A 17,063-nucleotide genomic window follows, 5' to 3' on the forward strand; every position below is an offset into this window, starting at 1 on the left:
AATAAATAATCGATTGTTAAGAGGGAAAATATACTTCTATAATCTCAAGCACGAGATTCATCGCCCTACTCCTTACGTGTTACGACGCTACCTATATTTTAATTCAGTGTGCCCAATGCATAAGAAGAAACAAAGTGTCTTTCTCTGAGTGTCAGTACACGCTTGTTATGAATAGAGGAAATGGAACCTTCTATAAAAGAAGTTCAGAGTTTTTAAGCTGATATTATCAATGAGTCGACATGAATGAAGAGAAAAGTGCAAGAAGAGTCATTCACGTGGTAGGAATCCCTCTGCAGCTAAACCTCATTTATGATGTACTTTATTAGGTGAGGAAGCTGAGAACTCACTCCACGTCTGTCTATAATATATACTAACCATCTCTCTTTCCATTGTCACTGCTGTTCTGTCCAAGCAAAAGTTTTATTAGAAACCCTTTTCTTTATACCTGATCATGTTTTGTTTTGATATGGTGAGGCCTAACTTTTGATGTCCATGCATAGCATGGATGGAAGCCACCCTTAATCTGGTGGGCCAATCAGCTCTGACCAAACCCATGCATATGATGGCCCCCACTATTTTACACCCCATGTTTTGATGTGTGGGGCCCACCATTTAACACCCATACATAGCATGGGCTCAGACAACTAAATATTTCTAGGCCAAGAACAAACATAAACCTCAAAAGTCACCGAAGGAAGAAAGACCCTCCAGTTCAAAAATCTATATAACATCATTGCCAAACAATCCCATGCCTTTACCAAGGTCTCGCCAGGGAGACAGGCGTATGATTATCAGAAGAGTTGAGGAGGATCAGTAGAAGAGAAGTATCTTATGACCCCAAGAACAGGGGAACTATTAGGGAGATTGCTAGGAAGGAGTTGCACACCAAATATAGGATTTTGGTAACCATAATTGGGATCTTGTGTCATGGCAGAACCTCAAAGAATTCATCCTGTGGATGCCGAATCCCAACAGGAGGATGTCGAATCGCAACCAACGGCCCTGTTGATGCCAACCGACTCGTGGAGATCAGATAAAGGCGATCCAATTGAGCTAGATGAAGATGATCCAATTGTGCAAGATACAGGTGATCAAATTGTGGAAATTACAAGTGATCCAATTGACCAAGTTACAGGTGATCCAGTCGAGCAAGATACTCCAAATCCTGAGTCACCCTCAAGCCCCCCAAAGAAGAGAGGTTTTTGGTGTAGGTGCTTGTGTTGGACATCATGCATCCTCCTCATCCTCATCATCCTCATGGGAGCCATTATCGGCATCCTTTTCCTTGCTTACCGGCCAAAGCTGCCGAGGTACTCCATCGATCAATTGAGAGTCGCCAGTTTCCAACTCAACAGCGACATGAGCATCTCAGCTCAATTCAATGTGACGATCACCGCCCGAAATCCCAACAAACATGTTGGTATATACTACCTGGGAGGGAGTAGGCTTAGTGTGTGGTACAATAATACTAGTCTTTGTAATGGAACTCTGCCCAGATTCTACCAGGGTCATCATAACATCACTGTTTTTGATGTAATTTTGAGGGGTCAGACCCCGTTTGGAGGCGGGCTGATGGCAGCAGTGCAAGAGCAGCAACGGACCGGCAGCGTTCCGCTTGGTGTTAGAGCTCGTGTCCCTGTGAAAGTCAAATTTGGGACCCTGAAGTTGTGGAAGAATAGGTTCAAGGTAAGGTGCATGTTGGTGGTGGATCGCTTAAGCGCTAATAATCTGATCAATATCAGGAGTAGTAGATGTAAATTTAAGCTGAGGGTTTTTTCTTGATTGTATTTTCTTTTATTCTTGTAGTTACAGGGTTGATTATTGTTTTTATCTCTAGAAGAAATGGAGATGTTATTTGTTTTTATTCCATTTTTTTTATTGCTATGTATTTTTTGTATATATTTGTGTAATAAATGATGGATTGAATTGCGTTTGTTTTTTCTGTACACGGTTAAAGGGTTTTTTCTTTTTCCTCTTTTCTTGTATCTTAGTGGGTTAGAGACAAGATTCCATGTCCTCCTCCGTGCTACTTTAGGTTCCTCGGGTTAAAAGAGCAATGCTCGGAATCCGTTTTGTTAGAAAAGACATGAATGAATTTTGGTGCCACGTTGATTCCCCATGAACACAACTAATGCAGTGAAAATGACCAAATATTGAATGGGGAGTGGTGTGTTGAATTGATTGGAAAAATGAGAGATGGAATTGATTGGAAATCTTTTGTGAGAAACTAAACCATGAGAAACTAAACGCAGTGATATGTCCGCCCCTTTTGATTACTTGGGACACCCGGGGCCAGCGTACGTGGCAATCAACCCCATTGAATCCTTTTGACGTGAAGTGCGTCAGCCCTGCTGCAGTCATTGATACACTGTTGCTGGGTAATTAAAAGGGGCGGATTTATCAGTTCCTGAAATTAATTAGGTTCCGGCCGGTTGGCTATTTTCCTTTTCCTTTTGTGCATTGAACTCAATATTGAATAGGGAGTGGTGAGTTGATAACAAAACCAAAAATGCCTTATGTTAGCTACTGAAAATCCTTTTACTGTAGTGAGATTGACCATTTATTCATTGGTCCCACTTTAGGAATTTCTCCATTAGATGATCCTAAGCGTTATGATCTTGGGATGAACGGTTTGGATCATCAAACAGCTGGACCCACTTATGTTTTGCCGCCACTTCCATCCTCGGGAAATTACACGAGGAACCCACGCATCTCATCTTTAAAAATAAAACTCTCTGCCACAGTTATTATCATAAGAGCTTTCTCTTCAATTTTTTCGGTTCTCACTAGGGTTTTCACCTCGGATCTTTATATTGAAGGTAGGTATCTACAACTTTTCTTTATAATAATTTCCTTTTATTCTTGCTATGCTGATTATTCTTTCCGATTTAATCTTTCACTATTACCAAGCGTATGGTACAATGTAATTTCGAGGCCAGACCCTCGAAAACCCTAATCCCCCATTAAATCGAACAGAAAACGTTGAATTTCAACATTCTCGCTCTTGATTTCAGAGTCTTCCTTCTCTCTTCAGGCCAAATCAAATTGCTCTGAAGTGGGTAGAAGTCTCTGTCCCCGAGCGAACATTAACAACACACGCGTTAAGCAATACAAGTTTCGGGAAGAAATCGACCCGAAACTTTGAAGAATCTACTTTTTAGTTTCAAAGGGGTCTCTCTGATTACCCTAGATTTTATGTAATAGGAAAATCATGACTGCTGAAGAGGATTCAATGGAACAAGCGGCCGCAGCGCGCCGTGAGAGGCTGAAGGCTCTTAGAGCAGCCAAAGAGCTTCTAAGCAATACAGATGAAGATTCAGCTCAGGATGAAGGTAAACCAGAAGAATCCGAGGAGACCGATGAACAGATGTGAGTCTTTTATCCTGTATCATTTCCTTCATAACTTTGTTGATAAGAATAAGATGGCTAAGTTTAATGTACTTTTTTTTTCATCATATGTTACCTTGCTTTACTCTTCAAATGCACATATTCTGGATGAGACTGCAATTTATAAATAGGAGATTTTGTTTTAGTCCAATGATTTCATACTTTGGGAAGATACTGTAGTGGCAGTGCTAGTAGTGGTGTTACATTTATTAGGCATGTTGGGTTTAATTTGATGCAAGCACAAATATATAGATCAGATACTAGATGTGCGAGAGTGGGATGGATGGACAGCGATTTGCTATAGGACATAGAAGAGGCCTGAGATCGTGCAAGAGTGGGAGCCTCCTCCCCTCGACTTTTTGAAGCTCAACTTTGACGGATCTAGTTTGGGCAACCCCAGCCCCGAAGGCACTAGGGGATTGTACGAGACCACACTGGGCAATTATTTGGGCCTTCACAGATCCTATAGGGTTTGATGATGCCAGTGAGGCGGAGGTGCAAGTAGCACATCAAGGGATAAAATTGCTAGTGAGAGATTCTTTGGATAGGGTTATTGTGAAGAGTGACTTCCTCAATGTCATCCAATGGCTCTGTGGCTCTGAAGTCCATCCTTTGCGATTCACCCAATTTTTTGACGAGATCCAAGATATAGTGGGAGGCTTATTGATTGTATTTCATCACGTTAGAAGATCCTTCAGTGGTGTGGCTGATAGGCTAGCTAGAGAAGGGTCTTCCGAGGGATTGGACCTCCTTTTGGTTTGACCTCCTCAGTCTTTGTTCTATTAAAGAAACCTTATCACTATTCCAAAAAAAAAAAAAAAAAAATTGCTCAAGGACGATAGAGATATAATTTATTCACGACTATATAAAGTGGGTTTGATTTAATCGTTTTATAAGTTATTCTGTTTGTTGTGTCAAACTTGGCCTCCATGTTTCAATCTAAGGATTAGTTTATTTGTTGATGAGTGGTCTACTACTTCATCATATCCACCAAGTTCTTACAATATGCTTATTTGTAAAATTAGTTATTTGACAAATTCTAACTAGTGTAGATCCTTTTACTGCTTATGGTAGTTACTAGCACGGTTTTAAATTTTGGGTTCGGTCATCAGCTGAATGGAAATATTTCAGTTTCGGTACGAAATTTCGGCCGAAATCTAGTACATTCACATAAACATTTCAGTACGAAATCATGGCCGAAATTCATGAAAGATTCTTCACTACTGGGTTTTCTTTTTTTTATAAGTTATTGTTTTTAGAAATATCTTAGAGGAATCTCGTTGTTCGTCTCCTTTCTGCGAGTGAAGTCGAGGGAGACTCAACGTCATCGGATGGCTGGATTGATCACATCTCCCACCGTGGAGGTTGATGGCTTACTTCGATGAGATACAAGATCGGCTTGAAGGGACCCTAGTTAGAATCTAGCACACTAGGAGGTCAGCTAATAGTGATGCAGATTGCCTAGCAAGGGACGGGGTCAAGAGGGATATAGCTTAGAGGTATTCGTTTTTCTTCCCCCATGATCGATAGTTTCTCCATGTAAATACTACATTCTGTTTGTAGTTATCATTGTATGTAGTCTCGACCCCCTCGACCGGGCTCCTTATTTTCCCCCATCATTGATAGACCTACCGTTCAAAAAAAGGGTCTACCTTGCAACTTAAGGGAAGTCCTGGTAGTCTATTTGTGGTAGAAAAAGTCCATGTAATGTGAATATTTAGGTTATTAGGAGTTTGAGTTGGATTATGATTTTTTTTTTTTAAATTTTCTTATGGCTAGCATCACCTATAAATATGGAAGGCCTATTGGCCCTCAAAGCAACTGAATATGAATAAAATTTTATGTTTTTTTATATTGATTGCGTGTGATGCCTTTTTGAAGTGTGATACTTTATAACAGGTTAGTTTCTACCCTTAAACACTTAATCTTTCTTTCTTCTACTACTCTCATCTTCCTCTCATCCCTTTTTGGTTGAGATTCTAAGACGACTCCCGCTTATCCTTCTCACTTTTGACATCCTTTTCTTTTTAATGAAGGTGACTTTATTAATTAAAAACAACCCCATACATTGGGATGGAGGGTACAAGGTGTCCCCCCATCACTCAAGTAACTTTCTAATAAGAGATTGTAAAAGATACAATAGTTCTCTAAAAACCAGCCAACCGTGCTTGTGCAACTGTAGAAAAAACTCCACTGTATGACGGATATCCACTCCAGCCTTTTCAAGCTCATCGGCTGTTGTGTTGGCGGATCTGAAAATATGCAAGAAACTCCGGCGAATGACCTTACAACAGCCATAATTTCCAAAATGATGGTCGATAATCTCCACGGACTCGGGGCTTCTCCACTTGCCCAAGCAATGACGTTGGAAGAATCTCCCTCCACTATCAAGGGACCAAAATGATGATTAATATACCATTTTCCTACTGGTCCGGAGTAAGAAAAAATTATATTTCCCTCATCGTCACGGATAAGACCTCCTATCTCTGCTGGGCCTAGTTTGCCTTTAGCACTACCATCAAAGTTAAGTTTTACCCAACCACGAGTGGGCGGCTTCCAAGATGGTGAGGGACGACTTTTAACTCTTTTCTCCCAAATGATTAGTTGCCAATTTCTCAAAATGTCTATCACTGAATATGAATCCAAAAGATTGATCGACCTAGCCCAAGAAATGAGCTCTATCTTATCTCGGATACGATCTTGGCGATGCTTTTAACTTTGTCTACAAAGATTCTCATGTTTCTCTCTTGCCAAATATGCCATATTATTGCGAAAGGTGGAGAAGTTACTTTGATAAGTTGTTTACCGAAGAACCAATAGTGAATTTGGGCTAACTTGATGACGCTTTTGATGATACAAACCGGAGGTTTGTTCGTAGAATCTTAACATTAGAGGTAAGAGTAGCTATGAAGAAGATGAAATTAGGTGAGGCTATGGGGCCTGGCGGTATTCCTATTGAGACTTGGGTGATGTGGGTTTGGTTTGGTTTGGTTAACTAGATTATTTAACAATATTTTGAAGACTAAGAAGATGCCTGATGAGTGGAGGAAGAGTACATTAGTATCTATTTATAAGAATAAGAGTTGCACCAATTACCGGGGAATTAAGCTAATGAGTCACACCATGAAACTTTGGGAGAGGGTAATTGAGCATAGACTTAGAAAAGAGACTAAGGTGTCACAGAATTAGTTTGGCTTCATGCCCGGACGATCGACTATGGAAGCTATCTTCTTGATTAGGCCGTTAATGGAGAGATTTAGAGAAAATAAAAAGGACCTTCATGTGGTTTTCATTGATTTGGAGAAAACATATGTTAGGGTTCCCAGGAGGGTTATGTGGTGGGTCCTTGAAAGGAAAAAATTGCCTACTAAATATGTTGATATGATTAAGGATATGTGCGATGGAGTAGTAACTAATGTTAGAACTACGGATGGCACGTCTAGTGAGTTTCCAATTACAATAGGACTTCACTAAGGATCAATTCTAAGCCCTTATCTTTTTACTCTAGTTATGGATTAACTTACGGAGGGTATCCAGGACGAGGTGCCGTGGTGTATGTTATTTGCAGATGGCATAGTATTAATTGATGAAACCAAAGCAGGAGTTAATGCTAAGTTGGAGTTATGAAGAACTACTTTGGAATCCAAAGATTTTAGACTGAGCAAGACTAAGACAGAGTATATGGAGTGCAACTTTAGTAAGGTAAGGAGGCAGGGTGAGGGTGTAGTAAATATGACTGGACAAGAGGTACCTAGAGGGATATCTTTTGTTATCTCAGTTCAATCCTACACAAGGAAAGGGAGATTGGAGATGATGTTAACTATAGAATAAGAGCAGGTTGGTTGAGGTGGAAGCATGCTCCAGGAGTTCTTTGCGACCGTAAAATCCTACCAAGCTGAAGGGAAAGTTTCATAAGACAACTGTGAGGCTAACCATGCTGTATGGCTCAGTATGTTGGGCCACCAAGAAGCAACATGTGCATAAGATGAGTGTAGCGGAGATGTGAATGCTTAGATGGATGTGCGGCCACACAATGTTAGATTGAATTAAAAATGAAGACATCCGTAAAAAGGTGGGGGTGGCACCAATTGAGGAGAAGATGAGAGAGCACTGCTTAATATGGTTTGGGCATATCCAATGTAGGCCTTTGGAAGCTCCAGTGAGAAGAAGTGACTCGTGCCAAGTTGATGGATTTTTGAGTTAAGGGCAGACCGAAAACAACTTCAGTGGAAACAGTGTGCAAAGACTTGAGGGCTAGGACCATAACAGAGAATATGACCTTGGATAGGAGAGAATGGAAGAAAATGATTTATGTAGACGAACCCAACTAGTGTCAGGATTAGATTTAGTCAATTTGAGCCGGGTAGATCATTTCACCTTCTTCATGAAAATTTTCTAAAGGATTCATTAGCCGACCGCAACTAGTTTGGGACAAAGGCTTAGTTGAGTTGAGTTGTATTGCGAAAGGTACCATTTTCTACAGAGATCGACCTGACTCACCGAAAGGGCTACTAGGCCAGTGAAGCAAGGTTGTTGAGATTGATCTGTGAAAGACCCAAGAGAAACCAAAACTCCTGATAATCACCCACCACACAGTCAAAGACACGGGGCAGTGAAGGAGAACATGGTCCTGAGATTCTTCAGCCGCCTTGCAAAGGATACACCTGCATGCTATATACACTTGCTTGCTATATACACTTTTGACATCCTTTTCTCCCTCTCTTCTCTTTCCTCTCATTTCGTTTTCTTTCTAGTCATTTCTCCTCTTCCTTCTTCTCCCTTCTTAGTTGGGTGCATAAACTGCTGCCCTTCTCTACTCCTATCACCCCTCTTTCTTGATATTCATCTTGATCTTTCTTGACCTTGATCTTGATTACCTATTTTTTCTTTCTTTCTTTCTCTTTCTCCTGGTTGTCGTGGATTCACATCAATTTGGTATCAGAGCCAAGGTTTGCATCAATCACCATTTATGATTTTTCTACCCTGAATAAAAGCACTTTGATTGTTGGAGACAATCCCATCCAACACCCTCCTGAATCTATCAGCCAACACTATACAAAATTTTATAAACGCTTCTCATCAAACTGGTAAGTCTAAAATCAGATATGCATCTCACCCCATCCTTTTCGGGAATGAGAGAGATGGAAGTGGCCCCTGGACCTTTATTTAACCTTTGTCCTCCAAAGAATTCCTCGAGCACTGCCATGATGTACCCCTTAATTGTGCCTCAAATCTCATGAAAGAAAGTCATGTATAACTCATGATTGGTGATTCTTATGGAAACTCATGGAAGAAAGCCATGTATAACCCATGATTGGTGCTTACTATGGAAACTCATGGAAGAAAGCCATGCAAAACTCATGATTGATGATTACTATGGTCAAAGAGTAATAACTCACATGGGAAATAGTCAAAATGAGCATATAGGATCGATGATTACTATGGTTAAACTCAATGGAAGGAATTATTTGGAGCGGACAGTCTATTAAAATTTCAGACAGTCTTAAAATTTCATTGCGTCCAAACAGCCCCTTATGGGTTCATAATTCAACCATTTTTTCCAAATTATCACAAATCATAATGGAACCAGATCATGGTATCCTCGGAATGCAATTTGGCATCACAATAGCAAAGTAGGTAACTCATTGCCTTCCCCATGGTGTTGGATAATTGCCTTCCTGGGTGCCCTCAGTGCTTTTGGCATCGTTTTGATCTCTCTGCTTGTATTGTATGGGGTTTTCTTTTTCTTTCTGTATCGCCATGGGCCTCTATTATGTTTTGCTTGTAACCTTAGAGTCTGATCATTTTGGGGCAGCTTGTCCCCTCGGTTGTACTCTTGAGATTATTGGAATGAAAATTGTTACCTTTCAAAAAAAAAAAAGGTAACTCAGGTCGTGGAAGTCTAGCCAGTTACTCAAGAATTTTTATTCTAAAGCATTATGGGCTAATACATTCTGTGCAAAAAAAAATGACCACTTTTTGAGGTTCTGATTTTAAGGTGATGGTTGTTTTAAAATGAATTTGGTGAATTCTCAAAATTATTGTACTCCATAATACGTGAGTTATCTGAGGTCCTAGTTTTCAAAATTTGTTATTTCATGTATAAATGCTTAAGATATAACATACTATTGAGTTTTACTTTGCTAAATTGCCATTTTATATGGCATTGGAATATTGTTTCTTGGAAAGTTTCCAATTGTTGATAGACTGGCTTTTTTCCATGTTGTTTCTTTTATGGTATTTATCTTAAAACCAAGCTATATGTAGCTAATACTTCTATCTGTTTGCTACTTCGTTTCGGATTTTTTTGGACCTTTCAGTATCTACCTTTAACTAAATGTTTGTTCGTGATTTGGTATTGCTGAGTATCACCAGTTTCAGCTCTTTTGAATTATAAGAGTAGTTGTGACTTTTGTAGCATACTAGGTAGGGGTGCAACTCGGGTCGGGCGGGTCGGGTTTTGAAGAACCCTACCCTACCCGAGAAATATCTCGGGTCGGGTCGGGTTTTTTCACGTTGACGCGTTGTAGAAGAAAAAAACAAATCTTCACACCAAAAATCTCTAAATTTATGTAATTGTATAAATTTAAGAAGGAAACTATATTTCCACATCACAAACATGATCACCTCAATGAAAACAATCATATCAATATATTGAAAAATAATTTGCTATGTTGTTCAAGAGATAATTAAAAATGTCATAGTACACCTACACAAGTTGGGTCGGGTTTCATGTTTTTTTTCTTTAAACTACCCAAGACCCATGATTTCTAAACCCAACCCATTGTATTTTCAGGTCGGGTCGATGCGGGTCGGGTTTTACCTGACCTAACATGTTTTTTTTTTTGAATAGGTAACGAAAATTGCATTATATCAAAGAGAGTACAAAGGGATGAGACATCCCAAAGATCAACAATGACAATGCGAAAAGGCCCCACCCGTAAGAGGGCCACAGAAACCCAAAAGATATTTACATCACAGAATTAGAGGAGAGTAGCAAAGAGTCGCAATCCACCCCTTCCTTGGCAAGCCCATCCGCAATATCATTACCCGATCTATGAGTATGCTTGAGCACAGGTCGAATAGTTGCCACCAAATCCCTGATCTCATCAATCTTGAAAGCGAGACGCCAAGGACCACAAGCTTTGTTAGCAGCCCACGCAATGGTATTAGATGAGTCTCCTTCGGCAATGAGAGGTCCATGATCATTCTGGGCGTACCACCGCAAACCAACCAAGAGAGCCGACACTTCCGCTTCATTCGCGTCGCGGTCTTCCAATGGCCCCGAGAAAGGCATAAAAATATTAGCGAAATGATCCCGGATAATGCCCCCAATACCAGCCCTTCCAGGGTTACCACGAGAACTGCCGTCGAAATTAAGTTTAAATCATCCCACAGGGGGAGGTATCCATTGAGGCAGTGACTGAAACACCGCTTTCCGCTCGGAGATCGCCACCGCCCAATTTCTAATCAAATCCCTGGTGGAATAGTGGATACCTCCTCTTGCTTTAGCCCAGCTTATGATGGTGAGTTTAATGTCGAAGATTATCCTTGACCAGCCCCGCTCCTTTCCATTAAAAATGCGATTGTTACGCTCAGCCCATAGGTGCCATACAATTGCATAAGGGATTGATAGCCACATGGTGTCACCAACCCGACCGGCCAACACACCCCACCAATTATTGATAACAGAACATATGCTCCCCTGGAGTACCCATGAAAAACCAAAGAATTTGAAAATTCCCATCCATACCTTAAATGCAAATGGGCAGAGAAGGAATAGATGATCCAAATTTTCTTCCGCCGATTTGCACAAAACACAGCGATTCGCTAATTGAAATCCCTGAGCCTTCAATCTTTCACAGGTGTTTATGCCGTTGAGCAGTAAAGTCCATAGGAACCCCTTGATACGAGGCGGGGCGATGTTTTTCTAGATTTTAGCCAGAGGAGAAGGGCTTCCGCATTCGTCATTTAATTTTCTGAACCCATTTTGTGAAAACTGGAGTGTCCATATCACCTAGGTGGTAAATGCAATATATTACTGGGTAGCATTTGTCAAACAATTAAATCACAGAAATAGTGTCCTTCACATAAGAGGAAAGTGTGATATATTAGTGGTTTGCATTTGTGAAACAATTATTATCACAATCGCTTTGCAGGAAACCCAGCGTGAAGTTTAGGAACTACCTTCCTCATGATAAGCAGCTTCAGGAGAGTAAGTTAGCTCCACCAGTGTTACCAAAGTTCGAAGACCCAGTTGCAGCAGCAGCTCCTCCACCATCTGAAAAAATTGAGGTGAGGAATCTACTGATCATTTATGGGTTAATAAGTAGGCTTGCTATGTGCCCTTTGTCGTAATTGTATTTACTGTTGCAGGACCCATTTGTAAATATTGCTCCAAAGAAGCCAAATTGGGATCTTCGGAGGGATGTGCAGAAGAAGCTCGATAAGCTCGAAAGACGCACTCAGAAAGCAATCTTCCAACTTATGGGTAAGTAATAGCCCTGTTCATTAACTACACTTCTAGTTGCTCATTACCTCTGGGCTAAAGTACCAAGATGGGATCTAAAATTTGTCTCGATGAAGTTAGTTGCTCAAAAAGTAGACAGTTTTTGGGTGGCTGACACAAGCCATGCTTTTGTTTTAGTTAGGGATTCCTCAAAATTGCTAACTTGCCATGGTTCATATTTGATGTCCAACTTCCTCTAAACCAGGTTAGGTTGGTGCCCTGCTCAATAAATTGTTTTCATTTTCTTTTAATTCACCAAACACATTGCACATGTATGTTGACAGGGCTGTTGATCTGGTTAGCAGTTGGTAATGTTGTGAATGATCCATAACCCAAAAATCCCAGGATTCAGGCTAGCCCAGACATCCGAATGGTGCCCCATAAATGGATGGTTATAAAGAAATTAGCAAAACATGTGAACCATTTATTCAATAAGCAATAACCACACCAATCAGGTGATTTTGAATTTGGAATTAGGATCATCCGATTGCCATTATTCTTGGTTATGGCCCTTCTATGCAGTTGCCCACCAGGTCAGCACCCCTTATTATCAAACACATTTGCCATGTGTAAGGTGGCTCTCTCTCTCTCTCTCTCTCTCTCTCTCACACACACACACACACACACACACACACACACCATGCGGTGGTTGCCCCTTCAATGTTCTCTTTAAAACCTTGGCCTTGTTTTTTTCTTCTAAATAATATTATACTGTTGAAAGGATAAAGCTCCATCATTTGAGCTCTCTCTCTCTCTCTCTCTCTCTCTCTCTCTCTCTCTCTCTCTCTCTCCCTCATGACTAAATCTGACAGTCAGAACAAATAAGGGATATTGCAGAAATTTTCCTCTCATCAATTTGGGCTATCTCCATCTGATAAGTTACTGGATTCTGTCTGTTCAAACTCATTGAATGCATGTCCGTGTGGTAAGCCTGGCTGTGGTAAAGCCACGTCGAGTTTTCAAGATCATGACATTCAAAAATTGCACTGCAAGGAGCTATACATAATTTACAAAAAAATAAAGAGCAATTGGTGCTTTTATGCCTAAGGCAATGAGAAGTAGTTATTTATCCTTCAATCATTTATTGTGGTTTATAATGCAATGGATTTGGTTTGTGATACATGCTGCAGAAGAACAGCAAAAGCAGAATGATGCCGAAGTCGCAGCTGAAGAAAATGGTGAAGATTAGGAGGAGGATCTGAGAGTGACTGGGTCATTGTTGACATTTTCAGGGGGATCATTTGATAGAATTTCTGGCAGAAATGAATTCAATTGCACTGGAATTTAGAAGAGCCTTGGGTTCACGGAGAAACACAACAGGTTGAAAGCAGAAGACACATACATTTAATATATTGGTGATGTAAATGCATACAGAGGAATCGTTGTTCATGTTTACTCAATCTCACCTGGAATTCAGCGTCTATAGTTTTTTGCTTCCAGTCTATTATAATATTTTTTAGCCTAACTGGGAGAGTGCGGTATGATGCTTTACAGAATGTGAACATTACTCAATCTCACCTGGAATTCAGCGTCTATAGTTTTTTGCTTCCAGTCTATTATAATATTTTTTAGCCTAACTGGGAGAGTGCGGTATGATGCTTTACAGAATGTGAACACTAGTCTGCACTTTCCACAGCGAAAAATCAAGGCACCCATCCAAAGCATGGATGGAGTTCCAACATATCATTTCAGGGGTGGGTCAGTGATTTCCACCGATGAATATGGCCGGACTACTACTACATCTTCAGTGCTTTTACAGAATTACATGGTTTGTTTTGATAGTTTTCAACTTAGGACTTTATATTTCTACTAGTAGTACCATAAAAAAAATATTCTGCAAGTAGTTTTCTGTGATAATTTTATACTGCCCCTATGTAAGGATCAGTCTTTTAGTATTTCTAGTCTCAGGTAGACTCCTTTACAACCATTCAAAGAAAAAAAAACAGTAGGCTCCCTTACGAAAGCTAGCTATTTTGAATTCCTATTGCCGTCGAGTTTTTATTTTTATGAGAAATTGACTCGCACTGGCTTGAACCTTTTTGTCTAGAACAAAATCATGTATTCCTCGTCTTTTCTTTTGATAAAATACACCCTTTACAACCTTGCGACGTACAAGGGCAGAACCCTCCCATACCAGTAACTACACCAATGCATACCTAGTTTTCCCATTTGAGAAGCGACTGAATCACCGCCCCCTCTCCAACCTTACCATTCTCACCTGGGACTGCGGTGAGAGTACTCTCCCTCTCCAAACCCTCCACTTCTGTAATAACCATATTCGTCCACGTGGCTGCATCCTGTCCATCCTCCATTTCCCCCTCTTTGGACCTCAACTGGGAAGTAGTACATCCTTTGCAGCTGACCCATTTGCAATCTCTCACCATCACTTCGAACCATCGTCAGTGGTGGTGGAGCCAACCTTCCGAGCCTCGACTGGTTGTGCAGTTGATGGTTGTAGTTGTGGTTGTGGCTGTGGTTGTGCGTAAGGTTGAATAGGCTCGGCGAGCTCTGGACCCTTGGGAAATCTTGGGTGCGATTACACATAGCACCAGTGTCATGGTTTATAGTATCCGAATTGTATGCATCTGGGGCCATATATCTTGGGGAAGAGCTTGTAGAGGAGATGCTAAAGTTTGGGCAACTATTGCTACTATTTTTACGTACAATGCCATTGATGGCGTCAATGTAACGTTGCTCCAGTGGCTGGGGTTCGCCGGTGTTACCAGTTGGGACATGGTTCTCGAGAATGATCAGCGTGGAGGGGAACAAAAAGGCTCGTAATCTTGGGTTCCTACCATTTCCTGATGATTTGGCTTCATATTGATCGTACTCTTCGAGCATGTGGCTGGCGTCTTCATCGCATGTGACGGAGACCAAAGCGTCGAGGTCATCCGGCATCAACTGGTACTTGAGGACTACGTCGGCATCAAACAAGGTAGTCATCTTCTTCATTAGCTCTGAAGAGTGAATAAAACAGAGAAAAATAAATTAAGTACTTCATACACATCGAGTTGATAAAGTGTAACAAGTGGATGTAATGCATACTTAGTAACAGATGGCTGATAACATTTTGGACCTTTTAGGTTAGTTTTTACAGGATTGGTGGCCATCTGTCATTGATTCAATAGCCATAACTGTGTCGATAATGTCACCATGTCAGTCGGTCCATCATTCGGCATGGGGAAGTCGTTAGGTGGACCCTACCAATGATAAAAGGGTAGGTGAAGTGATGGAGGTGTAGTACCCAAATGTCATTTATAGAAATATGGCATTAGAGCTTGTTTAATACAAATTTAATTAGTTTTGAACCTTGGGGAAAAGAAAGTCTTAATAAGACTTCCTCGTGATCGAAAGAGTGAAAAAGAAAGAAAAACTGAAATTTATTGACAACCTAGTCCATTATAACATGTTTTTTATTATTATTGGTAACCTGGGATTAGGCGAGATCCCGACCGGATATATTAAAAACAAACAAGCAAAAGAAAACAAAGAGAGGCTAGATGCAAGATCATGATAACCTTGTATATTTCTCTCCTCTGCCATCCCTTTGAAGGATATCTATTAGATCCGGGATGGATCTAATCACCTTTCAAGATGCAGAGCCGTTTAGGTAGCAGATCAGCAACGGCATTGGTTTCCCTCCAGCTATGAGTTATCTTCCACGCTTCATATTGGCGATATCAATTTGATTTTATTTAGGATCTCATAGCATCTCCAAAGGGGCTTCGATTTGTTTCTAATGACGTCAGCAGCCAGCTTCGAGTCTGATTCTATCCAAATACGGTTCAGCCTATATGAATTCGCAAGATAGACATCAGCTGCGATAGCTTCAAGCTCCAGGTGAAAAATTAGTTTATGAGATACTTCCTTTGAGAACATTGAGATTACTTCCCCATTGCTGTTTCGTATCAGCCCTCCGATGCCTACACCTTCCTCGTCGACAATGCATTTGTATTCACCTTGTATTCTCTAGGCTCTGGTCTGATCCAAGTGCAGAACCTCTGAATAGAATTTTTAATTTGTAGCTTATATCCAAACAACTCCGCCGCCTTGGCATTAATGACACAATCCACATCCGAGCGATTTAGACCATTCACTTTAACACGAATATCATCTAGAACATTCTTTAGAATGGCAGGCTTATGCGATACGAACATGTTGACATTTATTATTTGGAAGAAATCATCTTGCCTTCTTTCCATTCATCAAAATATTTTTGCATATGCATCACATTATTTATCTACTCCACTGTTAATCAGTTTTGATGTACAATTAAGTTGGATTATGGGAGCAATTAGGGGTTGAGGTTCTAGCTCAATGGTAAAGAATGAGTTCTTCAAACGAAGGGTTCTGGGAGCAATTTTTGTGTTGTGAAAATGATGAATCAAAGGTTGAATGAAAACTGAAAATAAAATGGAAAAATCAAATAAGCAAACACATAATCTTTTATATGATTTGACAATAGTACATAATTCCATAGATTACAACTATGATCTTATAGAATAACCCAACCATAATAATTTCTAATATAGAAGTTTCATCCATCCAAGTTTGAAATTTTCACATTACAATTTTGGCCTCTTTAGGCCAATATTGTAATCTCAGGGAGCATTAGAGTTTACAGAAGATAGAATTCAAGCCATAAATATAAATATATAAAGAGAGAGAGAGAGAGAGAGAGAGAGAGAGAGAGAGAGAGAGAGAGAGTTGCCTGAGAAGGTGATGGTACGGGGGACAACGACGACACGAGTCTCACCACCGACGTACTTGAGGTGGCCGTTTGAGGGATTTGGCAGAATCTTTCCTCCATAACTGCACAACAACTTCACCCTATTCCTCGGCGGCGATGACAACGCCTCCTCCCTCACCATCCCCAATAGAAATTCTCTTCCGATGATTTTCACGCCGAGGAGACTTATTCTGTTTTTCTGAAAGAAAAGAAAAGAGAAATGTTGATTTTTGCGGAATCCAAAAATAGACGTATTTGAATGACTCTCTCTCTCTCTCTAACCACAACCACAACACATAGAAGATGAGAGAAGATTTCCCCTTCTTCTCCGCCACTTTTTTTTTCTTTTTCTTTCATATATCTCCCAAATAAAGCAATAACCGGAAATAACGAACGTGTCGTTTATCTACCCGTTTTTAAGGGGTACTTTTGGGAATA

General features: G+C 40.4%; 2 protein-coding genes and 1 pseudogene across 2 annotated transcripts; 2 read left to right on the forward strand and 1 right to left on the reverse strand.

Annotated features, from left to right (window-relative positions):
* The first annotated feature begins 244 nt into the window (after positions 1-244).
* On the forward strand, positions 245-1,933 carry LOC143886350 (NDR1/HIN1-like protein 6 pseudogene; annotated as a pseudogene).
* Positions 1,934-2,663: 730 nt separating this feature from the next.
* LOC143886901 (Cwf18 pre-mRNA splicing factor) lies at positions 2,664-13,447 on the forward strand. The gene is made up of 5 exons (XM_077391073.1): positions 2,664-2,819; positions 3,205-3,369; positions 11,547-11,682; positions 11,764-11,878; positions 13,027-13,447. Exons 2-5 carry the CDS (start codon positions 3,212-3,214, stop codon positions 13,083-13,085), a joined length of 468 nt encoding a protein of 155 aa, XP_077247188.1. The 5' UTR covers positions 2,664-2,819; positions 3,205-3,211; the 3' UTR covers positions 13,086-13,447.
* A 485-nt stretch (positions 13,448-13,932) lies between these two features.
* Positions 13,933-16,982, reverse strand: LOC143886899 (Octicosapeptide/Phox/Bem1p family protein). The gene is made up of 2 exons (XM_077391068.1): positions 16,608-16,982; positions 13,933-14,853 (listed from the first exon to the last, which is right to left on the reverse strand). Exons 1-2 carry the CDS (start codon positions 16,765-16,767, stop codon positions 14,111-14,113), a joined length of 903 nt encoding a protein of 300 aa, XP_077247183.1. The 5' UTR covers positions 16,768-16,982; the 3' UTR covers positions 13,933-14,110.
* Between the last annotated feature and the right edge of the window lie 81 nt (positions 16,983-17,063).

This window comes from Tasmannia lanceolata, unplaced genomic scaffold, assembly GCF_043159265.1.
Source record: "Tasmannia lanceolata isolate RefF3 unplaced genomic scaffold, GAP_Taslan_0.1 ptg000011l, whole genome shotgun sequence".
Classification (NCBI taxonomy): domain Eukaryota; kingdom Viridiplantae; phylum Streptophyta; class Magnoliopsida; order Canellales; family Winteraceae; genus Tasmannia; species Tasmannia lanceolata.

What these genes read in the sequence shown, in the direction of transcription:
- LOC143886901 (XM_077391073.1), top strand. Translation starts at nt 3,212, where the DNA reads ATGACTGCTGAAGAGGATTCAATGGAACAAGCGGCCGCAGCGCGCCGT. An exon ending in GAGGAGACCGATGAACAGAT is followed by an intron (nt 3,370 to 11,546) that starts GTGAGTCTTTTA and finishes ATCGCTTTGCAG; the next exon opens with GAAACCCAGCGTGAAGTTTA. An exon ending in CACCATCTGAAAAAATTGAG is followed by an intron (nt 11,683 to 11,763) that starts GTGAGGAATCTA and finishes TTACTGTTGCAG; the next exon opens with GACCCATTTGTAAATATTGC.
- LOC143886899 (XM_077391068.1), bottom strand. Translation starts at nt 16,767, where the DNA reads ATGGTGAGGGAGGAGGCGTTGTCATCGCCGCCGAGGAATAGGGTGAAG. An exon ending in CCGTACCATCACCTTCTCAG is followed by an intron (nt 14,854 to 16,607) that starts GCAACTCTCTCT and finishes TTCACTCTTCAG; the next exon opens with AGCTAATGAAGAAGATGACT.